The sequence below is a fragment of the Rhynchophorus ferrugineus genome, unplaced genomic scaffold (genome assembly GCF_030347505.1).
Source record: "Rhynchophorus ferrugineus isolate W39M unplaced genomic scaffold, kcgeb_rfMv2 rfM11, whole genome shotgun sequence".
Classification (NCBI taxonomy): Eukaryota; Metazoa; Arthropoda; class Insecta; order Coleoptera; family Curculionidae; genus Rhynchophorus; species Rhynchophorus ferrugineus.
The window spans coordinates 9,288,032-9,314,438 of record NW_027472590.1 but is presented as its reverse complement, the minus strand read 5'-3'; the positions used below and the strand labels follow the sequence as shown (position 1 = coordinate 9,314,438).

At 32.5% G+C, this 26,407-nt stretch overlaps 1 protein-coding gene across 2 annotated transcripts; it reads left to right on the top strand.

Annotated features, from left to right (window-relative positions):
• Positions 1-1,862: 1,862 nt before the first annotated feature.
• Positions 1,863-25,436, top strand: LOC143205266 (lipase lipl-1). 2 transcript variants are annotated; one of them, XM_076418452.1, is made up of 7 exons: positions 1,863-2,378; positions 10,187-10,382; positions 13,588-13,702; positions 16,209-16,458; positions 24,716-24,871; positions 24,928-25,152; positions 25,215-25,436. In XM_076418452.1, the coding sequence occupies exons 1-7, from the start codon at positions 2,196-2,198 to the stop codon at positions 25,374-25,376; spliced, it is 1,287 nt and encodes a 428-aa protein (XP_076274567.1). In that variant the 5' UTR covers positions 1,863-2,195; the 3' UTR covers positions 25,377-25,436. The 2 variants fall into 2 exon arrangements, with proteins under 2 accessions (XP_076274567.1, XP_076274568.1); XM_076418453.1 differs by having other exon boundaries at positions 2,033-2,173.
• The last annotated feature ends 971 nt before the right edge of the window (positions 25,437-26,407 follow it).

The window sequence follows — 26,407 nt, the reverse complement described above, 5'->3', positions numbered from 1 at the left end:
GCCACGTTTTTTTATCAAATGCCACCTAAAAAGAAAATTGATTTTCTCGATTTTATTCATAAAAACATTTTATTGTCCCATTAAAATGTAACTACTGTTAATACGTGCAGTTTCCCGCTGACAAGCGAAGTTTTTACGGTATAATATGGTATTTTCAGTGGTTCTGGGTGTGAGATTTTAATTAAATTATGCTAATATTGATAATGTTACCTGTAGAAATGTAATATCTCACGTAATTTTACCAGAAAAAATCTTTGGAGCTTATAAAATGAAAAGTAACAAAATCAGACATTATCTCAATATCATATAAAAGTAAATGGACATTAAACAACCTAGCCTAGCTGTTATTTATGTACATAATTTTTTTTTAAATTTAGTACTATTGTTATATTATATGTTCGTTATTTATTCACTTGGTTGTTTGATTGGAAGAAATGTAGTGCCGAAATCTATTAAACTCCTTTAGATACTTATGATGATGCTGCTCCATCATATTACATTTTGTCGATTTTAAAGAATTGTTTTGAATTTAAGGAATTAGGAGTGGCGATTTTGATGTTAATGACAAAGAACTACCTGTTGGACTACAAAACTTGTAAGACAATGGACTGCAAAACTTATGGGGCAAAAAGTCGTCTCAAACTATCAAAGAACCTTCAGATAATTTAAAAGTCGATGAATCTTCTACTAGTTCTAGATATTTATATGTGATGGAATAGATCTAAAAAGTGGTAAAGTGGCTACCACGATTTCATTGCTTGCCAGAAGAGTCGACCACATCGAAATCAAAGCTATATATTCATAACCATATTATATTCTTGTGCTTATAGTGGAGTCATCAAGGGGTAGTATGTTACAAGCTACCAAACCCAAATGAAGTTGTACTTGTAGTTGCCTACCGATGTCAATTGTAGAAAATTAATAACTTATTGCTACAAAAAAGACCAGCAATAGTCAGTAACTAATGAAACATCATCCTCTTAAGTGACAATGCGCAGCCACACTATGTCCATTTGGATAATAACAGGTCAATTGCAAAGTTCCAGGCCAAAATAGAGACGCCATAACCTTGCCAATCGAATGATGGAGCTATGTCTCATTCACTATCAGATATCGGCGCAAAAACTCGGATTTATTACTCTTGATGATCTTAAAACACTGCTCCGAATTGTCTCATCATTGTTTTTGGTCAAAAGTGAGCTCGCGCTGCACCCACTTTACACAGAACTTTCTCATAACCAAATATTCGTGAATGATATGATGTACAAGTTCAGTTGATATCTTTAGAGTGTCTGTTAATTAATTAATTTCGATTTACGGTCATTCGAAATCATTTTGTTAATTATTCGTTTGTTTTCTTCGGTAACAAACTCTTTTGGGCGTACATTGCGTTCACCGTCTTCGGTGCTCATTTCGCCACGTCTAAACTTAGTATACAAATCCTTGATGGTTGATTTTCCTGGGGCAGTGTCCAGAAACTAGGCATAAAGCCAAGTTTTTGCTTGAAGGGTATTTTTTCTAAGCTAACTAAAAAACATATGGATTTAATTCTAGTAGCGCCATCTACGGGTCAGGTCGGGGACTTTTCAATTAACCTGTTATTTATTCATGTTTAATATATCGTTTATATCTAGGAAGGCTTAAAGAATTGCAGATCTTCTGAACCATTAATGTACGATTCATATGACAATTTTTGACCAAAAATTTACTAATTCGGTTAAGACGTATAATTCGTCGCTGACCTTTACCTTCAGTAACTATGAACATTTAATTCAAAAAACAACTATTTAAATAAACTAATTCTATAACTAGTTTCTCAAATACAAAAACAGAGAGCTTTCAAAATTTTAATCAACAAAAACATCAAATGTTAACGTATTCAGTGACAAGATTTGTTACTCAATATAATCAAATAAACCTACTGCTAATATCCTGTTACTAATCGACGTGTATTTTAGATACCAGTTTCCATTATTCCATCTTAAACAGTGACTAAAATATTCTGGAATACCACTCTGCGGTGGTTCGAATGGTCGAACTCGGGCAGTCGTAGGCTACCAACAATTTTTATCACACGGGACAAATTTATTGCAACAGTCAAGGCCTTTACAAGAACCGACACCGCCGACTGCTGGTTCCAAGAGTCAATATGAACCATTTACCCAATTAAATGGTACGTACAGTCGTCGCAGAACATGTTGCGATTCGTTGCGAGCACGGTAAGGGTGGTACTGTTCCTCTTCTTGCTTATCCCGGTGTTGCGGGTACGCGGGGAAGCTACCGGTGAAAGAAACAATGTGTGTCCGACGTACGACGATTATTATACGATCAAGAATAATTCGAAATGTTGGTACGATTTGGGTGCTGAATATATTGCAGTAAGTTCAATTTTCTTTCGTTTTTCTCTTTGGTTACTTTTCAATTTTAACATAAACGTTCACTTAAAACATTCAGTTTGCTTTGTATCGCATATAATCTCTTTTAAAAATAATTAATTTTATTAAATTATAATCAAAATATTTTTCCCATTTTTAATGATTCTAATATTAGTTGTAAATTGATTATTTGCTTAAAAATGTGATAAATAAATCGATATTTGATATATAATATTATTTAAGTATTCTGAAATATTTTAATAATTATTTAAAAAAAATTTAATTAGTACATATTATATAAAGCTTTCTTATGTTACATTACTTACATTTATTAAATATGAGTCAGTTCACTTACCACATATATAAATATTCAAAACAACTGCAAATTAAAGATATTCTCTATACCAAAATCACATAAATGATTACTAAACTACAGTTTAACTGAACTTCTAATGCAGTATTTATAGTTTTTAGTGCTTAGGTATAATACATAATAATAATACATAAGCTATAAAGATGGTAAATTTACTTTAAATGACTAATAATACATGAGTTACATTATACCTCAAAATATACAGTTGAGTATATAATAATATATACTACCCGTAGTAATACTTATGAGTTAATAGCCGAGTTTTAACATATTTATAAGGTAATAATCTGGATAATCTTGAGTTATCGAACTTCCTGAACGTCATCATCGTCATTTTACTTGAGAAAATTGAACCATACAGCACAGGCTTCATTTAGTTCTTAAGTGAATGAGAGTGTCAGAAATGATTTATTTGTTTTCTTGTCTCTTGTTTCGCAACCTTGTCCTGCAGGTTAATCGTGAAAATATCAACGAAATATCGAGCAATTAAATCCACTGAGGCAGACATCAACTAAAAGTGAAATATTCAGTGGATATTTAGTGAAAAGTTGCTCATTTTCGAAAATAATGTTCAAGAAATATCGTTTCCAAGGCCTATAGAAATTTGACGAACGGTCGCAGAACCCTTATTGATGCCAAATAATTGGTAAAATTAGAAAGGAAGTTTTCATTATGAACTCTTCAAAGTTGACCAAATAGCTAATGCGACTGAAGCAGAGGAAAAATGACCAGAATTAATGGAAAATTTGATCGATATGGAAAGAAAATAGAATTAGCGGATTTGCCTTCCATTACGACATTGCCCGATAACGTCAGTTATAATATACGAAGGGCTTAGAAAACAAAAACCACTAATTTATTTGAAAATATTACTTTATTTGGGGGAAAGAAGAGGCGTCTGGTTGAACGACGATACAAAGCGACACTGAAGTTTAAAACAGACTTACCCGTCTCACCCGTTCACCATTCAGATAATCAAAAACATCATAGCCGAATAATCTAGGCTGAATTTCATAATATATCTTCGGTGGTTCGGTAAATATTGAGAGAAATTGCATGGAAAGTTTTAATGCATACACCGTATTATCCAGACCTCGATCCGTCCGACCACCAATTATTTCGGTCTCTGCAAAACGCTCTTAATTATAGAAAGTTGGCTTCATAGGATAGTTTTTTGCAAGGAACTCCCAGAAGTTCTAGTGTAGAATAAATATGGTTTTACCAGAAGAAAAATCGAAACTACCTTTTGCCCAACTCATTAGGAATATCTATATTCTTATATGAGAAATATTTTCAAAAAATTTTGTAATAATGTAGGAGGCCATAAAAATACACCAGCAAATTATAAAAAAATGTCTAAAATTAGCAGTAGAAAAGTCGCTAATAGAATTACAGAGCATATGTTTAGTATAGAACAAATAGTGGAAAAAGTACAATTGCAAAAAAACAATAGCTATATTGATTTGGATAAATTTGTCAGAGTAGAAAGAGAAACACTATGGATTATATTAGAACAAGGAGGTGTAAGTAGTCAAATTGTAAGAATAAATAAAGAAATATGCGGGATGAACATCAATGTCGTTATTGCAGACAATCTTAAATAAAAAACCTTCAGGGCAGGACTAAAAAAAGGCAGAAGTGGAATGCTAATAATATTAATAATATCAATGTTAATAATGTTAATAATATTAATGGATGAACTAATAAATTAATGACAATTACAAAAACTAGGAACATATAGTATATAAAAATACGGAAAAATAGAAATGTAGGTAGGAGAGTTTATAGATGATATGATAATAACATTTAATAGGCCAGAATACTTACTGAAAATCTTAAACAGATAGAATATGATAATAAGGGAATAGGTAATGATAAGTATAAAAAATCAATTTCCAGTGGTCATTATATTAATATCATCAATAATTCATGTAAAATACGTATGTTTTTAACGGACGATACATCGTCTACAACCGTATACAAAGGCAAAGGAATATATAAGCAATGATATATCTCATTCATCTCATCATATGGAATAATCAGGGATATAATAACGATGGGCAAGAAGGAAATCGGAAAGGACTAACATGATTTAAGGTATTTAATTTACAATATAGTGGCTACTCTTCTACTAGGAAGGTTGTGACACTTACAGCATATGAAGAACGCAAGAGAGGTAAAAAGAATATGAGAAACTAGAACGATGATGAGATAAATTGATTTATACCATTATAGATTTATACTTCTTTGAGAAAATGTCAAGTTTCGTGCCTGAAAACATGCTTAAAGTCTTCGTTTGCTGGTAGAAAAGATTGAAGATGCGAATTTGCAAGAGTTATGGGATGAAGACCAAACCCAAATTCAAAAACAATTGGCAGAAGCGTTAAATGTGGCCAAAGAAACGATTAGTCATCGATTACGAGCAATGGGGACAATCCAAAACATGAGAAGATGGGTACCATTTCAATTGAATGAGAAATTGAAATCATTGAATATTGAAGTCATTTCTGTATCGAATATTGGCGAGCAAATAAAAGTGGATTTATTTTGAAAAACTTAAGTGCAAAAAATAATGGTTATGGCCAAGCCGGCTGATGGACTTCAAGGCGAAATCTTTTTGGTCGTAAGACAATGCTTTGTGTTTGGTGAGGCCAGAGTGGTAAGGTGTGTAACGAACTACTGAAATCTGGTGAAATAGTTAATAGTGACAACAAATGATGGACCCGAAGACATGGTAAGTGATTTTCCAGCACGTGCCGTCTCATAAAGCAAAACCAGTCAAGGAAGCGTTGAAAGCGTTTAGATGGAACAGTTACCGCACCCGCCGTACTCTCCAGACCTTGTCCCGTTTGATGATCAATTTTTCGCATCAACGGAATATAGGTTTGCAGAGGAGTACAAGAAGTTAGAAATTAGTTTTGCTTCAAGGACGAACAGTTTTTGGGATGGCAATTCTTTTATACATACCTTACATACCATTTTATTGAAAAGGTAGTTTTTATTTTCGAATAGCCCTGTTTCTATCACACCTGGTATATATAAAACATATAGACATTGAGTTTACAGAAAGAAGCCTTCAACATTATACAGTTATTACAGAATAAGTTATATAAAAACATGATTGTTTGTTGTAGGCTAATTGAAGTAATATTGATATTCATACTACAAAATTTATTAATATTTATTAATAAAATCCGCTCGGTTATAAATATAAAATAATCAATTATCATCGTTAGTACATCGCTATAATAGCTAATTTAATAGAAAAACCCCAAGTTATTAATGTATTAAGAACAATTCTAGCCTTTGGTTATAAATAATTTATTCACGATATGTGCTACAAGCGATACTTGTCAATTATTTAACGAAAGAGCGCCAGGCTATATCACCAATAGCATCTATCTCGCTAATAAAGTAAAATAAATGATGCATGCGATACGAATACAAGAGAAAATTATTATCTCCAATTTAAAATCCAGAAAATAGCTTAAAATATTTAGTTTCCCTGAAAAATTGATGGAGGAATCGATACAATAATATAATCGGTTGGAGACGATGTATCGTCCGGGAAAACATACGTATTTTTCAGGAATTATTGATGATATTAATATAATGTCTACTGGAAATTGATTTTATGATTACCGACTGAAAAACTTGTATTTTTTTAAAGGATATTATGTCTTGTATTTTGTGTTTTATAATTAATTAAGACAATAATGTTTGTATTAACATTTTTTGCTGAGTATTTTATTATATGGTGCTTCTTTCCGTTAGTACAATGTTATTAATTGTAGTTATTATAAAACTGGCTATATGAACCTTTTTATTATGTGAAATGTGTTACTTTTTGTAGAGAAAATGAATATTGACGACGAGTTTTTAAATAATATGTCAAACAAAACACAATTTTTTTATTAAACCCATCAAAGGTCATTTTATACGCAGAATTGCTTTAGACAATCTAAAAATTACCATCTTAAGATGTGACATCATATAAGCGAAGAGATGTAAGACAGAAAATAGTAAAAACTGATTTCGTAACCTAAATTATTAGGGTATTATGGTATTAGGTGCTCGAATAATTTTTATTAGCAATATCTAGTGTTGAAAATGCAAAACGAGACCTAAACTAAGTATTAAATTCAATAGTTTTGATATCTCCCTACATCATTTAGCATTCATTCATGGAACGACATTGTATTTTCGACATTCATTATTTTTAATGTTTCATTTGTCATCCCAAGTCATCTGTTGCCTATCCCAACTAGTACTTTTAGAAACTTTTAGAAAAGGACGTCCTGGGAGGCCAAATCAGTACGAAGAGAAGGAAATCATTATCTCAAGAATTGATTGAAAATGCCATTTCTAGACATTTCAGCGAATTCTTTACTTATCGGGCTAAAAATAAAAGTTTTCTGTGGTATACTGTGATTGACCATGAAAATTATCTACTGTGACAATGGCAAGCGCAGAAAGTCGTGGGTTAGTCCATTGAAGGCATTGTTGTAAATAAAGAATAGCAATAGCGACGAACAGTCACATACTCATCTTCTTGTCATTGCAGCTCTTATCCGATTCTGTCTCACCAGACATCACTTGTGCAGGTCGATGCAGCATAGCTTGGCTAGTACATGATTTTGAAATATGTCGTGTTACCAGAAATATGGAGATAAGTTCTAGAAAATGCTGGAAAATATTTCGATTGATATATGTCTTAACAATATTTCCAAATTTTAAAATTCCAAGTAAAAAACTATCAAAATACTTTTAACCACCTAACAGTTTACAACATATATGATTCATTGATACTATTGTATACACGAAAAAATATGATATGTTTCTTTAACATAAATATTGTTTTTTCTAGGAGATAAAAATAATCAATAACCAGTGTCTATATATGTTTAAAATGACGTACCTCGAACTTGAAGTCTCACTCTGTTAATGTTGAAGAAATTTGACGTGATTATTTTTACTTATTTACAATTTTAAATTTACAGTACTGATATGATGTTGGTAAAATAACAGATGACCTTGGATGAAGATGTTCTCAATTTTATTCCTCTTCTAATTTTCAGTGTTTCAGTTCACTGTATTATAAACATCTTTTAAACTCTAATATCCCTAACTTTAATAATATTTCTATTAGAATTTTTATATAAGGCATTAAAATTAAGTAGGAACAGTAACATCAAAGTAAAAGTTTATTCGTTAACGCAAAATCAAGAATTCAAAGTCATATTAATATTTTATTAATACCATAACCATAATTTCATTCACATCTTTTACTGCGTTCTTAGTTTAAAAGCTGCTTAATGTTGATGTGTTGAGTGAGTGAATTTTTAAGAACGGGTTATTTTGAATATTCGCTTTATTTAAATCCATAATTTTAGAAGCTATGGAAACAAATATAAGGGATGAAAAATAAGTTGGTGATGAATATGTACCTTCAAAAATAATGGTACAAACATGATGGAAGAGTTTGGTATCTAGAATGAATTTAGGTAAGAAGCTATTAACATGAATTTTTCAGAATAAGGAACTAATTTTGGTTCTGCATTATTTCCAAACTAATAAGATAATAAATCCAGACAGTAATTGTTAAAAAAAAACAAAAGAAAAATGCTGGGTTGACAAAAAAAATGTTCAAAAAATTCGCCTGATGATTTCTTAAAAGAAACCTTGCTAAAATTAATGGTTTGAAATGAAAAACAAATTACATTACACTTAAAAGTAATAGCTTCTGTAAAAAGATATCTTGTTCTCTAGTTTTCTAGTGAACCACTGTAGCGTCTTTATATTGAGGGACATTATTATGAAATATATATTTTGCTACTATGGTTTCTTTAAATTTCCGCTTCATTCCCGAGAATATATAGAAGTGCTGAATAATTAAACTGTATTAATTAAGAACCTAGTATAGATCAAACTAGCTATTAGGCCGATTCTTAGGAGGTATAAAATACATTAAAAAAGTGTGTGAAGTGCACAGGTCACTTATAAAAGGATACTACCAATAGAGTGCCTAATAATCCAAGAAATAGTTTACAAAACCTTCAAATTATTGAAGACCATCAAGAATATAGGTATAAAAGCTGAACAATCTAAACACTGCAGTTTCTTTTATTAATAATCATACAATTTTTTCAGGTTACGAACTTTAAGGTAATTTTTGAGTTACAAGTAATAAAATAGACGTGCATCTATAAGCCAACACTTTAATTTAATTTAAAATAATATAAGTGCATAAAACCAATATTAAAATAATTTAATGATATTCAGGTTACTGAGAATTTTCAGTTAGCTTCACACGCAACAAAAATTGTATATACCTCAACTAAGCCAGATTAAAATTGCGGATAATTTTTCTACTCTTTTTCTTTCCACTCTCTTTCTAACTAAAAAAATTTATTGCTCTGAAATATAAACCCCATACAACAGAGAACATATTATGCTTTTTGCATAAATAATGCATATGTATAGCTCAGTTTGTACATATATAACAGTGACTCTATAACGTCATGACACTATACAAAACGTGATAAAACTACATCGATGAAAAGAATACTGGAATAACTCAAGCATAACTGACAGAAATCGATGAATATTAAAAAGGCATGTGGAAAGACAATATAAAACTATCTCGGCAAAAGTGAGAACAGTGACAAAAACAGTAAGACGAAAGCTGCACAATGCTAAAATTGGTGGAAAATCTGAGAAAAAGAAGTGGTATAACGATCACAAATCCTCGATAAGCCAATTGGAAGAACGTGGTATGGTCCTAGAAATTATCATTGACATTGTATCCTTCAATCGGCCGTATTTAACCCCAAAAGCCTATGATCCAAAGTGTCTGATTCCTACATTCACGTATAGAGGTGATTTGGGAGTCAACATCGTGGTATTCAGGTTATTTTATTCACGTTATTGGCCGGATTATTGCGAATGTATAACTCCATATCCTCAATGATGAAGTTTTTATTACATTTTAAAATGATAATGTGGTCATAAATATTGACAGAAAAATTGGACCTAGGTTTTGGAATGATCAGAATATCATCAAACAACTTTTCTAGTTAGCACAATTGCCTGACCTCAAAATAATTGAACCATTATGGGAAGTTTCAGAACAGGGAGTGAGGTGTAGGTTCCTTCTCCGACTACTTGGCAGCAGTTGGGAGATGCTACAAGAATGGGACAAATATTTAGACATTCCTCGAATAATTATAGCTATTTTAAAAGGAAATGGTGGCTCAGTATCTTATTAATGAAAATATATTATGTATATGTCAGATCTCCATATTATTTTATCCAAAACGTTTATTGTTTAAATCAAGTTTGTAAATGCAAATATTTCGATAATGTGAACTATACTTGGTTTGAATTAGTTGATATCTGATATACATTTATTGAATACGATTTGTTTCCCTTATTTCAGCCAGAAATCATTCACCTCCTGGGCTATCCCGTCCAAACCCACAGGGTCGTCACTCCCGATGGATACATCCTCACCGTCTTCCGGATACCCAACGACGGACACAGGAATCCGAAGGCCAAGAAACACCCGGTGTATCTGCAACACGGCCTGGTGGCCACTTGTAATAATTTCCTAGCTTTGCAAAAAGACTCTCTAGGTAATTACGGTCAAGTGATGCTTAAAGTTGGTTTCGTTTTTAATCCGTGTTATGTAATGGTTAAATATCTAGATATCTTTTCTGTTTGCTAAACTGACTTTCATTTGAAAATACACAGTTCATATTTTGTTAATTCTAATATTAGAACATCCACTTACTTACAAGGAATTACCGATATTATGTTTTGTTTTATAAAGATGTACTAGTTTTGTATTGATTTCGAGAAAATGTGGCTTTTTTTAATAAAATTCAACTTGTTTTTTTAGATCGTAAAAATAAATATATAGTGTTATGATCGTGAATACTTCACAATTCGGTTTCTTGTAGTTTCTGGGTTGGAAGCTGAATCGAGTAGTTTTCATTTCCTTTAAATAGTTTGAGTTAACTACCGTAATTGATATATGCAAGATTTTATATTAGGCATATAAATTAGTTTTAAAGAATTCTTTTAATTTCAAGTTTTTTGTCAAAAATCAGTCAATGTACTTTTCCAAAGTATTGTCCATCGATAGTCGCTACTTTTTCCCGGCTTCCAGGCACTTTATGGATACTATCTTGTAAGGTACATATCTTTTGAGGCTATCCACAAATTGTCCCATTTTTTGGCACCTTCATAAAGAATGAAGCATTGCTCAAAAGGAGACAAGAATAGTATGTCGAAAAATATAGTCATCAAAATGAGCAAGGTCTGGAGAATATTGCGGGTGGGATAACACTTCTAATGTAAAGGTTTTCAAGTGTATTTTCACCGGTTTTGGAACAAATGGTCGAGCGTTGTCTGCTGTCGAGTTGAAGAATAACAATTTTGTGCCTTTGTTCGTATTCCATTCTTTGTCTTCGCTATCAAAATGAATCTTCAATATCAGTATTCACATATTGAAATCGATAAAACATAGTTGCCATAGGTTTCACAAAGCATTGGATGAGCTATAGCTGCCTTTTTATTCAAGTTAAAGTAAAAATGTAAGCATCCCACTAACGCAATTTACTCGGTAATGACACCAACTAAAGATTGAAAAGTGTCAGTGAGGCTTCAACTTTAAGTTGGTTATAAATGTACCTAATGCAATTTCATATAGAGTAACATCAATTTCTAAATCATTTAAAATTAATTTATAGCCCTGTTATTATAATCATTTTCCACTTAGGTGGACATGGAATTTGCTTTTGTCTTCTTCTACTGTTAACTCTAATTATCGTAAAGTAGCGTCCTTAACTTTTTGTGGGTATAATCTACTGAAGTCACTTGATGATGAGGGTACTTTGTTAAGGCAGTTACTTGTTGAATGGATGATACTATCTTTTGGTAATCTCTTTTTAATTCAATGCAATTACACGAGCAATTTTTTTCATTCCATCCAAATTACAGGTTATCTCGGGATCAAAATGTATGTTTGCTTCAGTGATGACCTCTTCATCTGACATAAATATCTTACTGCCCACTAATTCCTTTAGGTTTGGCAACAGGAAATTAATCGCACGGAGCTAAATCTAGAGGATATATTAGATGGGACAGAAATTCGTCGCCCAATGTATGGATTTTTCCATGGTGTTTTGGTATGTGTGTACCGGTGCATTTTCTTGATTGAATAACTCCTTTTATCCATGCCTTGAAACAGTCCAAAATCTCATTGATATTGGTGCTGAATATCTCCAAACACTACTTTAAATAGGTTACTTGGTGGCGCTAATGGTCGAGTAAAACCATTGCGTAGATAGATTTTTCATGTAACATAAAATTTGATCTCAGTTGCGATGCCTGAAGCTTCAGCCATCTTGTGTCAATCTCCAAGTGTCCAATATCACTTGATGCATTTTATCGACAATATCTCATTATTTCTTAGGCATTCAAATTGATGGTGCTTAGCCAACGTAGGATTTATCAAGCCGGTCCTTGCTTTCGATGATGGTTTGGTATTTTTTTTTTAAATTCGACAGGTTTAATGGTTTCAATTTCTGTCAAACACAAACTAAACAGCCCAACTTACTCAAAATATCTCAGTAGAATATTAATATGTGACTTAATACTACATGAGAAATTAAAAAAGGCAATGACTATTCAAGCTGGTCTTATATTTTCAGTAATGAATGGCTAGAATAATATTTCCTACAGTTATCGTATATTAATTATATACTGACATTAGTTCTTTCCCCTCTCATCAGCTTGTCTTGTAATTGTTACCATTGAATCGTAATCCCATAGTCAAAAAGTGAATTTCAAGTGAATAAGTAAGCTGTTAATTTCCAATCCATCTAACATTCGTTCATGATTCCATTATTGGTCAAGTTCTTCTTCTTCAATGGGTGTGATCAAGTTCATTTAAACTGAAGTTATTGTTAACTATTCCTGTTTCCATAAAGAACAATATATTTGAAATCAATTATTAATAAATGTTATGAATAATAAAACCAAATCAATTGTTATTCCAACGTTTACCTTTTCCCATCAAATAGTATTCACTTAACAGTATTGTTATTATAATCTCGACAAGAATCTCACTTGAGTATACAAATGGAAATAGTAAGTCTTCCTTGATTTTATTATATGTTTTTAAAAACAATGTCTGGAAGATCCATTAAACCTCAACGTGGGTTATCTTTACACGATTTAAATCCTATATTATCCAATGGTATATAAGAAAATGTACTAAATACCTCAAAGAGTTGCATAGCTCTAAGCTCTCTCTGAATATTTTTAGACAAACAGTTTCCTCTGACATGATTGTATCAGATTATGTTCATATTGAAGCAATGACTCACAGTTTTTATACATTTGATATATTTGATCTCTGATAGAGCTAACATCATGGCGATCTTGATCAGTCACTCGCAGCGTATGAGGACGGTTTGTTTTCGGTGAATCCAAGATTGTTCATCCAAAATTTTCCAATTTTGTGATATATTTCGGTGACCATCTCCATACTAATATTCGGTACAACAGCAACTTCTAAAAACAGCAAAAATACTTGCTTCTTTAACGAATTTTGCTGGCAGAGAAGGAAAAATTTTCGATTTTAAAACGAGTTTACAAATTGCGGCAGACAATACATTAAACGTCTTAACGTGATGACACTTTTATTTTGAATAGACATATATTCATTTTAATTTCATCATTAGTATCATGAAATGAGTCTGACGCAGAATGAGTTGTACATCTATTGTCTGTAAAATAACATATTATAATATGACTTTGAATGAATTTTAGCTTTTGTCCTTTGGGAAGCTGGCTATGACGTATGGTTGGGGAATTACAGAGGAACGTTTTATTCAGAAGGTCATGTCAATTTGACGGTTAGAGATCAAGCATTTTGGGATACCAGGTAAGAAGTGACAAGGTTAATACTTATAACAATACACTTGATATACTGTCCAGATATCCTTGACGTTTAACACATAAAGACATCATGTTCTTCTAATAAACAAGATTTAATGATATTATACCAGTTTTGACCGGATAATATCTTTTCATTTGTATTATTGTGTATAATTAAATGTAACTACCATATCACGATATTCAACGTCCTGATATAAATTGGTGCTTAATTCGAAACTAGTTTTACACTAGTTGAACAGTCTTATGTAACTAGTTTTTTTTTTTTTTGGTAAACAACCATGGATATGAAACACACTTTTAAGTTAAGAATCATGTAGATTTCGCCGTTCAGAGTCAGATTTCTTCAGCCGCAATTTTTTTTTGTATGCAGTCAGTGCATTTTATCTGACTTCAAATTATAGTAAATTCAAAAGCAGCGTAAATAAACAGTAATAACCGGAAAACAATTATTCAAATCATTGTTAATTGGGCCAATTAAAATTGCTATTAAGGTCGATTTCTGCAAAAAGATACGAAACGTGATATTATTCGTCATATTATAAAACAAAAATTATCGAAAAGAAATAATGTTAACTCTATAATGAATATATAACAACAAAGTATGTTATTGTATATTATAGCACTGTGGGTAAAATTACCAATTTTTCGGTTATATATTACAAATCAGCTGAAAAGTCCTCGTCTTAACATTAATATTGTTTTTCGCGACTTTAGTTCGAATCTTCTCAAGTGTTCGTGTATTATATTCATTCTATAACTTTGTTTTGTTAATAAATCTTAGAACTTCGATCGAACAACCATCTGCCTGTGGGCAATAAGCATTATTATATGATTTTCGTTATATAATATAACCATCCTGACACGTAGAAGATCACTTCAGTAAGTGCTCTGCTGTACAACTTATAATCTAAATCTTATTCTATATGCGATTGTTATTTTAAAGTCTATCCTAACTTATTCTAAAGACTATTATAACTTATTCGAGATTAATAAATCTCATTCTATGTGTCTATTAATACTGTCTATTAATCTCTATACTTAGACGCTCTATGTGACTCTTAATCAGTTCGTATGGTAGTTTGCGTTTGAGCCTATGCACTACACTGTCATCGCGCATATTTAACTTCTTGGCGAATGCATTACTAATAGACTTTCAGAGTACTTTGCACTATCACTTCAAGTTACACTCGTTATAGGTTCTAAGCGTATATCGCGCTGAATCAGTTTGTTGGAGACGTAATAATATAATCGACGATGACTCACAACACTGTTTTCTGGAACCTCTGTTCAATACCATAAATATTAACTTAAACAGCAAAACCTTGTTATCTAATGATAATTTAGATTTACGCCCGATCAGCCAATACATTTGGTTTAGTTTATGCCCAAGTTGTTTGCGTTTTGTCACTATATCTTTTTCCAGGTCAAACGTCGATAAAAATGCATTCCCAGATATTTAACGTTGTTTGCTTGCGGAAATTCATGATCATTTATTTAACCACCTATTCGTAAATTTGTTGTAATGATATGAAGGTTCCTTATCAATTATGTTGGTATCATTGCTTGTAACTAATTTTTTGATATGTTTACCTGTGATTTTAGCAGTGCATTAGATAAAATAGCAGTACGTAGATAAAATATAACAATTGTTGAAGATTTCACATGTTTTAAAAATTATATTCATATAGGTAGAATCATTAGTCTAATTAATCAGACTTCTCTGAAGTTTTTACTGTGAAATTCTATTAAATTATTTCTGTTATAGACGACATCAATCGAGGATTTTCAGCAAACATATTGCTGCAGTATAAGTTCGCTGACTAAATAATAACAGGTCAATTGAATAGTCCCCGCCCTCACACACAGATGGCGCTACTAGAATTAAATCTATTTGTTTTTTAGTTAGCCCTAACCTTCAAAAGATACGTGTATCAATTTGACAGCTGTCGGATCATTAGTTTGTGAATTATAGCATTTTAAGTGAAGCAACTTTTGTTATTATTTTAAAATATTGCTTTTTGAAGGGAAATCGCAACGGTCGACTGGCAAGGTTATGGCGTCTGTATTTTGGGATGTGCATGGAATAATTTTCATTGACTACCTTGAAAAACGAAGGACCATCAACGGCGACTATTACATAGCGTTATGTGACCGTTTGAAGGACTAAATCGCCGAAAAACCGCCGCATTTGAAGAAAAAGAAAGTGCTGCTTAACCAAGAAAAAGCACCGTGTCACAAGTTAGTGAAAACGGTGGCAAAAATCCATAAATTGGGATTCAATTTACTTACTCATCCACCGTATTCTCTAGATCTGGCCCCCAGCGATTTCCTGTTCTCAGGTCTCAAAAGAATGCTCGCTTGAATGGAATTATGTTAAATTAAAAAAACGAATTTTGCCAAAAAAAGTGTTTTACTATGGTAGGGCGGGGACTTTTCAATTGACCTGTTATAAATATTGGTAAATGGATTTTAGTCGCTTGTTTTTGTTTTAGTATGGATCAAGTAGCATTGATCGATATTCCGGCAATTTTTCAAACAATTTTATCTCATACCGGAGCTGACAGTCAGATTATTTACATCGGTCACTCGCTGGGGACCTCGTTCGCACTGATGTATGGAAGTGAATTTCCAAAAGAATCCAGACGCATCGTTAAAATGTTCGTCCTACTGTGTCCAGCTTATACCCTAGGCAACATGATATCACCCTATAAAGTATTCGCACCCTACGGAAATTGGATAGTGGTAAGTGTTCTTGTACCTTTCTTTAAGAGTCATCAAAATATAAGGTTGATGTAAGTTTGTAATTTTGTGTCATAATTTTTAATAATTGCAATAATTACTCTATTTCTTGTATTTCTATTTCGATGCTTTTATTGACGATGCTCTTTTATATAACAATTCCACTATAAATAAACAAAATATCGCATTACTCATTTTTTTGAATTTTCTTTTTTCACTTCGGTTATTGTTAATATATATATATATAACTATTTTTTTTTCAAATTCTTCCTCATGTTCCTTTTCTTTACTCCTCACTACTTGTATGCTCTCTATATATACCATCCTCGACATTCCGTCCATCTTTCCTATCTATGGTATTTTATCTTCTATCCCACTTTACACTGTTGAATTTCTTTCTTTCTTTAATTTTTTGAGCTTTTTCCATTTTTATTTGTAATGCCTCATTGACTAATTTCTTAATATCTCCCTCCATTCCTCTTCTTATCTTCCTCCGATCCAAGTATATTTCCGTGTTTTTTTCAGTTTTTCCCATTAATACAATCTTGGCCTAAACAAGAGAGCAATTATTTAGTAATCAGTATTCAATTCGACTTCATTTTCCATCTTCTTTTCAAGGAATGCGAAATTCTTCAATGAATAATTAAATTGCATCTTCTCTCTTCATCCAAATAAACAGTTATATTTCTTCTGTTTCCTATTATGCCTCATTCTTTTTCTTACACCCACTATTTGTTCCCCCTTGATTGATCTTTACGTTGACTTCCTTCCCTGGCCTTGTTCAGCTTCTTCCTATGTTTTCGAGATTCCTCCCCCATTTCCCCCAAATCGTGTGCTCGGGCATTCAAAAATTTGACTGTGTTAATAAGAACGCCTAACTTGCCTTCCGTATTAGTCTTTCCAAACGCACTCTCCCTTCCAGCAGTTGGTTTTCTTCTGTCTCCTTCGTCCGTGCTATATTCTTATTCGCCGTTTATTTTGCTTCAATATCACACAGTAATAGGCGAGCTTTCCAAATTAATTTCTTTGAGGAAGATCGTCTTTTAGCGCCTTTCCTTCGCTTCGAGATGTATAGGTCAGTTCGGCAACAGCGCGCGCAGTAATCGCTCTTATCTGTATTCTTACAACGCACCTCTAGTAATTACGCTTTTTTTTCCTATTCTTAATACAGAAACAACTGTGCTTTGTCACAATAACTTTGTGAATTTGTTTTTCACTGCCCCTCTAGTTTTAAGGGATTTAGAACAAGTGATAAATGAAGACTATTTGCTATGTTGCCACTGTTGCTCTCTTATCGCCAATTTATATATTTTTCTAATCTTTCTGTTTTTTTTTTATTTTCATAAAGAATTGGTGTAATTACAAACATTTACAGAGAATTACTTTAAAATCTGTGTTTGATGACCAATTGTCTTTCAGTGTTGAATCGTCCTTCAACTTGTGCATCAAAACGTAAGAGCGCAATATCATATTATTTTAAGCCAAATAGTCTCCGTTAAAGCTAATTTACATCCAAATCTAAGAGTCCTCCATAATTTCTTTACTTTTATTTTAGTACAAACTATAGTTACTCTATAGACTCTATTATATTTTCACAAAATCAAATTCAACCGATTTATGTTTACGACTTTGTATCAAGTCATTTTCAATTTAACACTGTTTCTGATAATACAATTAAGAGTTTCTTACACTTTATGGTCTATAATTTAACATACATTATGGCTTTTATTTATTGCTTAAGGTACCAGTAAACGCCGTTAAATATTAATGGATTGTTTATTACTAGAAACTAATTATTTTTTATTGCTAATAACTTGCTTTTTATAGTTCTTTTTCCTCACAGATATTGTAATTTATCAGCTGAAGTTGTGCTAATTTGATTAAAATTTTATTTCGTTACTTGCAAGTTTGAAGCGTTTTTTCCAAGTTTTATTGTAATAATGTATTAAATAACAGGTCAATTGAAAAGTCCCTGGCCTGACACTTAGATGGCGCTACTGGAATTAAATCCATATGTTTTTTAGTTAGCCATAACCCTCAAAAGATGCGTGTATAAATTTGACAGCTGTCGGATCATTAGTTTTTGAATTATAGCATTTTGAGTGAAGCAAATTTTGATATTGTAAAAAATGGATAAAAAAGAATTTCGCGTGTTGATAAAATATTGCTTTTTGAAGTGAAACAATATAGTTGAGCTTGGATTGATGCCGAGTTTCTGGACACTGCCCTAGGAAAATCAACCATTAAGGATTGGTATGCTAAATATAGACGTGATGATATGAGCACCGAAGACGGTGAACGCAGTGGACGTCCAAAAGAGGTTGTTACCGACTAAAACATTTAAAAAATCCACAAAAACGATTTCAAATGACCGTAATTTGAAATTGAGTGAAATAGCAGACACTCTGAAGATATCAACTGAACGTGCACATTATATAATTCACGAATATTTGGGTATGAGGAAGCTCTGCGCAAAGTGGGTGCCGCGCGAGCTCACTTTTAACCAAAAACAACGACGAATTGATAATTTGGAGCAATGTGATGATCAAGCGTAATAAGCCCGAGTTGATATGCAATAATGGATAAATCATGGCATCATTTCACTCCGAAGTCCACTCGACAGTCATCCGAGTGAACTGCACACGATGAACTCGCTCCAAAGCCTGGGTAAACGCAACAGTCAGCTGGCAAGGTTTAAGGAATAATTTTTATTGGCTTCCTTGAATAAGGAAGGACCATCAACAGCGACTATAACATATCGTTTTTGGACCGTTTGAAGGACGAAATCTCTGAAAAAACGTCCGCATTTGAAGAAGAAGAATGTGGTGCTTCACCAAAACAATACATCGTTTCGCAAGTTAGTGAAAACGATCCATGAACTGGGCTTCGAATTGCTTCTTTATCCACCGTATTCTCCAGACCTGGCCCCCAGCAACTACTTCCTGTTTTCAGATCTCGAAAGATTGCCCGCTGGGGCGAAATTTTCGTCGAATGAAGTGGTGATCCACAAAACTGAGGCCTATTTTGAAGCAAAGAACAAATCGCACTACAAAAACAGTATTGAAAAGTTAGAGAGTCGCTATAATCAGTGTAACACCCATGAAGGGAATTACGTTGAATAAAAAAAACTCATTTTGCCAAAAAAATTTGTTTTACTATGGTAGACCGGGGACTTTTCAATTGACCTGTTATATGTATTCTTTAAGCTAGATATATTAAAATAGCTACCAAATGATTTTATTGCTGACTGAGTTTTATATTACAAATGGCATTAGAATTCACAACGACAGAAATATTGAAACAGTATAAATATATAAATATATACAAATTTATATAATTAGAAACTTGTTTTTCATTTTGCTCTCGAATTAAAAATAAACTCAAGACAAGCCACAATGTTGCTAGTTTACTAGTCAGTGGTACTTAATTGACCCTGCAAAACTAAAATTAATTTCTTGTCAACCCAATAAGCAGCGCTATATTTAAACCCAGTCAAACAGAAATGTATCGAACATTATGTAGCACATATTTGCGTCAAATAATGAATAATGTATCACCTTATTAGCGACAATTATGGCTAAACAATATCGGACAGGTTAAGATATGAACAAGCAAAAAATACCATTTCATATTCCAGATAATATAGTAATTATCTTGTAATCGTTGTTAATACCACTGATGCAAATATATCAGGTGATTTAAAAAATACATATATACTAGGTGCATTAAAAGTTTTAAATTCGTGAAAAGAAATCAAAAATTGCAAATGAAGAAAACCGATTTTATATTTACAAAATTGTTTCAGTATAATTTTATTCCACTTTAATGCGCTTTTAACGTCATTCTTATTCTGAACGGAAAATATTAGAATAAATAAAGTACTCATATTGTACATACAGTTCGAACCTCAACGTTTTCAAATAAGATTGATCGTAATCATGAAATTTTCAATACCTGAAGGTCTGATCTACTATAAAGGAAATGAACCCATTGAACAACGTATTATAAAAATAGTATTCTAAATAATTATAATAAAAATGATTCTTCAAATATCATTGTGCTGTACACATATTTTTACAAGTAGTAGAAAGAAATATTAATAAATAACCTTTCTATATGTTGCTGTTACTTATCGTTTATAGTCTACACAAAGTTTTGAATTTCGCATTTTAAGATAATAAAATCAAGGAATGCAGCATTTTGGTTGTTGAAAAATATTTTAAGAATAATGACAATTCTGCATTTTTAGCACTACACATTTTAGAAATACTAATTTCAGTTCACCAGCGTCGATAAAAAATATACAAATTCAGGGTAAATTATATTTATTAATGCCCTTAGATATAACAGCTCAATTGAAATGACCCCGTTCTACCATAGTAAAACACATTTGACTGGCATTTTTTAGTTTTTTTATTCAACATAGTTCCCTTCAAGCATGATACATTGATTATAGCGATCCTCCAACTTTTTGATGCCATTTTTCTAGTACGATTTGTCCTTTGCTTCAAAATAGGCATCAGTTTCGGAGATCAGATCGATGGAGAATACTGTGGATGAGGAAGCACTTTGAAGCACACCAATTCGTGTATTTCAGCCATCGTTTTCGATGTCGTTTTCAGTGACTCGAAACACGATGCATTGTCTCGGTGAAGCAGCACTTCCTTTTTCTTCAAATGCGGCCATTTTTCGGTTATTTCGTCCTTCAAATGATTCAATAACGCTATGTAATAGTCGCTGTTGATGGTCCTTCCTTCTTCAAGGTAGTCAATGAAAATTATTCCATACGCATCCCAAAATACAGACGCCACAACTTTGCCAGCCCACTGTTGCGTTTTCCCACGCTTTGGAGCGTGTTCATCTTATGCATCCATTGTCACATATCGTCGCAAAAACTCGGGTTTATTATGCTTGATCATGTTCAAACACTACTCATCAACGAATCATCAACTCGTCGTTGTTTTTGGTCAAAAGTGAGCTCGTGCGGCACCCACTTTGCACAGAGCTTTCTTAGACCCAAATATTCGTGAATGATATGATGTACACGTTCGGTTGATATCATTAGAATGTCTGCTATTTCATTCAATTTCAATTTGTGGTCATTGATAATCATTTTGTGGATTTTTTTAATGTTTGTGTCGGTAACAACCTCTTTTGGGTGTCCACTGCGTTCACCGTCTTCGTTGCTCATTTCACCACGTCTAAACTTAGCATACCAATCCTTAATGGTTGATTTTTCTGGGACAGTGTCCAGAAAATCGGCATTAAGCCAAGTTTTTGCTTCAACTGTATTTTTTCCTTTCAAAAAGCAATATTTCATCAACACGCAAAATTCGTTCTTAACCATTTTTTTCACAATAACAACAGTTGCTTCACTCAAAATGCTATAATTCACAAACTAATGATCTGACAGCTGTCAAATTTATATACTCATCTTTTTAGGATTAGGGCTAACTAAAAGCAATGGATTTAATTCTAGTAACGTCATCTATGTGTCAGGCCGGGGACTTTTCAATTGACCTGTTATGCTTAGCTTGCAGAATGTATTTTCATATCTTCGTTCAACATATTTTTAACGAATTTTGGGTCGTTCAATTTGAATTTAAAAAAAATATATTTTTAGAATATTTATCAATTTTTGTATATCGTATATTACCTACTTTCTTGTTCCCTATTACTATTAATTTTTCTGATAGACTTGTATGTTAATGATAATAGCAGATATTTTGCATAAAACGTTTTTATTCGCCAGTATTAAATAGATAATTAACTATTATGTATCCTGCTAATATGCATTCAAATTAATTATATATTTACATTTTACTGTTGAAAAACATACATATTTTATAATAATGATAAATGAGAGTAATTTCTGTTTTGTTTACGTATAGATTTAACACGGTTCGTCCAACTGGTAAATTTTAATGACTTAAAATGTTTTAACAGTAATTTCGTGATAGTAAATAATTGGGATGTATCAGTTGGTAAGGAGATAGGTGTTAAAGACTTGACTTGCCATTGTAGCTTTGTCAACTTTTTAACCATAATTCTTTATCCTATTCAAATTCGATCCTTTCAATAATCCTCATCTGTTTACTGATTCTAAATATAATGATCCTAAACGTTTCTAGTTTAGTGCCATGTTCTTTTAGCATCTTCACTTTTATTATATCCTTAATTTTAAGAAGATATTTAAAGTACAACAGGTCAATTGAGAAGTCCCCGGCCTACCATAGTGATACACATTTTTTGGCCAAAATCACTTTTTTATATATATTTAATTTATTTATATTTAATCAGTCAATATTCAGTTTCGGCCATCACCTTTTCATTCGATGAAAATTTCTTCCCAGCGGGCATTCTTTTGAGATCTGAGAAGAGGAAAGAGTCTCTGCGGACCAGATCTGGAGAATACAATGGATGAGGAAGCAATTCGAAGCTCAATTCATGGATTTTTGACGCGGTGCCTTGTCTTGGTGAAGAAGCACTTTGTTTTTCTTCAAATGCGGCCGTATGTCGGCGATTTCGTCATTCAAACGGCCCAATAACGCTATGTAATAGTCGCTGTTGATGGTCCTTCCTTTTTCACGGTAGTCAATGAAAATGATTCCATGCGCATCCCAAAATACATATCCTATAACCTTGCCAGCCGACTGTTGCGTTTTCCCACGCTTTGGAGCAGGTTCATCGTGTTCAGTCCACACGGATGACTCTCAGATTTCTTTAGAGGGTCTGCTATTTCATTCAATTTCAATTTACGGTCATTCAAAATCATTTTGTTGATTGTTTTAATGTTTTTGTCGGTAACAACTACTTTTGGAGGTCTACTGCATTCACCGCCTTCGGTACTCATTTCACCTGAAGACTTTTCAATTGACATGTTATGTATATAAGATATATATTACAAGATATAACTAAGAGTATTAGTTTAGAGTCCTTTTGGGAAGCTCTCAACATAGATCAAGTAATTTTGATGAAAACTAAGAGGATGAAACCCTTCATTCATATTAAAATGAGGCTATGAACAGGGTAAAAACAGATTTTTTGCAAGGAAATAAAATAATTTTCGGCAAATTTTGATGCAACAGTACATCCTACAATTAATCAGGCAAGCTATGACTTCTGCTGTTATTAGTTTCTTACAATTGATACTCAGAGGTCTCTCAGTTGATATACATTAAGAAGCAATGGGCATATTGGCAGTGACTAATGAGCAGACTGTTTAATATAATTTGCAAACATTTCTTTCTTAAAGAATGTGTAAGGAAACCGAAGTATTTCTTAATGGATCAAAGCTTTCCCCCTATCAATCTACGATTTATCAATTTTATGATTTATAAATGGGAAAATAGCCTTATAATAATAATGTACTTATAACTTGTAGACCGCATCCTTGCCTAGGTAATCAGCTAATTCGTTCCCAACTATGCTCTAGTGACTGGAGATTTACACGAGTACGATGATGCACAATTAACGGATGTGAGGGAAGTACATTATCGATAGTTTGTAGGGAGTGCCGCGAGTCACATAAGCCAAGTTTTAACATTGCTATTAAGTGAGATTACAAGGTCTAGTGTTTCTTTTATTGCGAACATTTCATCTACGAGATTATTGGAAACAGACTGAAGAGTTTATTGTGAGATTTATCATATATATGAGTGCTTCCTTTATACAAGGCTACCTTTTAAACTACCTCATAGTTTGGGAACTCTGAGTTGAAAAAATCACTTCTGCAATGTTAGTGAACAGATATTTTGTTTATCATAAAATACTAATGATCAATTTATTTTGATTAAATATATTGAATCCTGCCTTAGTGATGAAATATTTTCATCATCTGCATACATATAGCCCTGATGACTGTGATATATTAGATATTTTCTTTAAGAATCGGTCTCATTCTTCGAAATTCACGTGGTTCCTTAGATGTGAGACATAACATGCTAGTTGCAGGAGTATATTTAAAGTGTTCAGTGTTGTTTCTAATCTTTTTAATCATTTCTAATCTAACCTAGGGACCTAATCAGAGATGTATAAGCACTTAATTTCTATAGCAACACAAATTTGAATTTGTTGCTCAAAATCATCTACAATTTTAAGTTTTACTCTTAAGATTATTTCTTCCTCCATTTTTAATGCAAACTTTTTCTTTCTTAGTTTTTTTTCAGGGTTGCTGCGCTCAATGTTGATATAAGTTTCATCAGTTTACACATAAACAAATTATTAACGGTTTAATTGGACCCAATTTTATTATTTTCAGGATACTGTGATGGATTTGAAGCTGCAGCGAATAGTATCCGAAGCGAAGGAATTGGGAAGACTGATAACGCCAGTCTGCTTGGAGTCTCCTCCACTAATGAGAGTGTGCATGCAATTCTATAATTTATTTTATGGAGCGAAAGCAGACTTTGGTGCCGTAAGATTCACGAAGAACCCGCATTCGTCCAAGTTCTAACTTAATCATATTCGCAGGAAATAGTTCCTGTATACTTCCGACAACTACCCGGGGGTACCTCGATCAAAATCCTAAACCACGCCGCCGACCTGGTTCTGGGAAACTTTAGGAAATATAACTACGCACCAAAAATCAACCTCCAGAAGTACGGCAGCCGGAAAGCTCCGGTTTTTGACATTTCCAAAATAGAAGTTCCTACCTACATCGTTTATAGTACTCAGGACTGGGCCACGCCAGAAGCGGTGATGATAAAATAATACCTAACCTCATTCGTTTCGACTAATCCATAGCGATCTTCTTTCAGGATGCCAGGATATTGTACAGAAACTTGCATCCCAGGGCAAGACACGGTATAAGGAAGGTAGATTTGCCAAATTTCAATCACATTGATTTCGTGATGGGCAGACACGCCCGTAAAGTTGTTTACGATCCACTGATTCAAGTCATAAACGACGCCATAAACTGATCAACACTATTTCTTGTATAAAGTAAAACATCAAGTTACCATTAAAATAATATAACAAAACAGTGTATTTATTTATTATCGAATATAAACAAAAATATATAATATTCTAGTTTAAAAGACAAAGTTGTTTTTGGAAAACTATAACATATTGATAATATAGTCCTTCCAATAAAACAACCAATGAACATCATCAAAATGTGACGTCGGCAAGTCGCAATGTTGCCGCATCAAATTAGACATTTGGTTGATCATTAATATTTTATAAATAAAATAATGGCACAAAAAATAATGTTATGTGTACTCCTAGAAGAGCTTTATACAGCGACAGTAGTTTTTCATCTAGAATAGTTAGAATGGGTTATATTTACATTCAACTCTTTTCCATACCACCTATGAGGTAAAATTTTAGATATGTTTTTAAGTAGTGGTAATTCCTGGATGCCTGATTTTAGTAATAGACTATTTCATAATAAAATAATGGATTTTCATTAGAGTGTATAATTATCTTTTTACAAGGGGTTCTTGTTTACTTCTTTCGCAATGTAAACTTCCTTGTCAAGTAATTTTGACATCACTTTATTGTCCTTAGTTTCTTATCTTACTGCCTGTATACATTTTTGTTAATAAAATTAGATTATATTACTATATTCTTCCTAATTCAGCTTCTACATCTGCAAAACTGTTAATATTCATTTTCGCCTCATACATTAGAACCGATTGCTCATGTATATTCTGAATAATTATACTCTCCACACTCCAACATATCTCTGCACATAAATTTTTCACACTCTACAAAATATTTTTCTACAATTGTGAATCACAGTATTACTACACACTACTAATGACCTTGTCGTGGTAATTGTCAACATTGACTGATAATCACACATCCAGCTATTTCACAATTCCACCATTTATCAATATATTCTTCAGTGTGCCTGAGAGAGTTCATTCAAACCGAATGTGTTGAAGACAGATCTTGTTTGTATATCCTTTTAGACCTGAATATCGATTGTCATAATTTTTGCCAAACC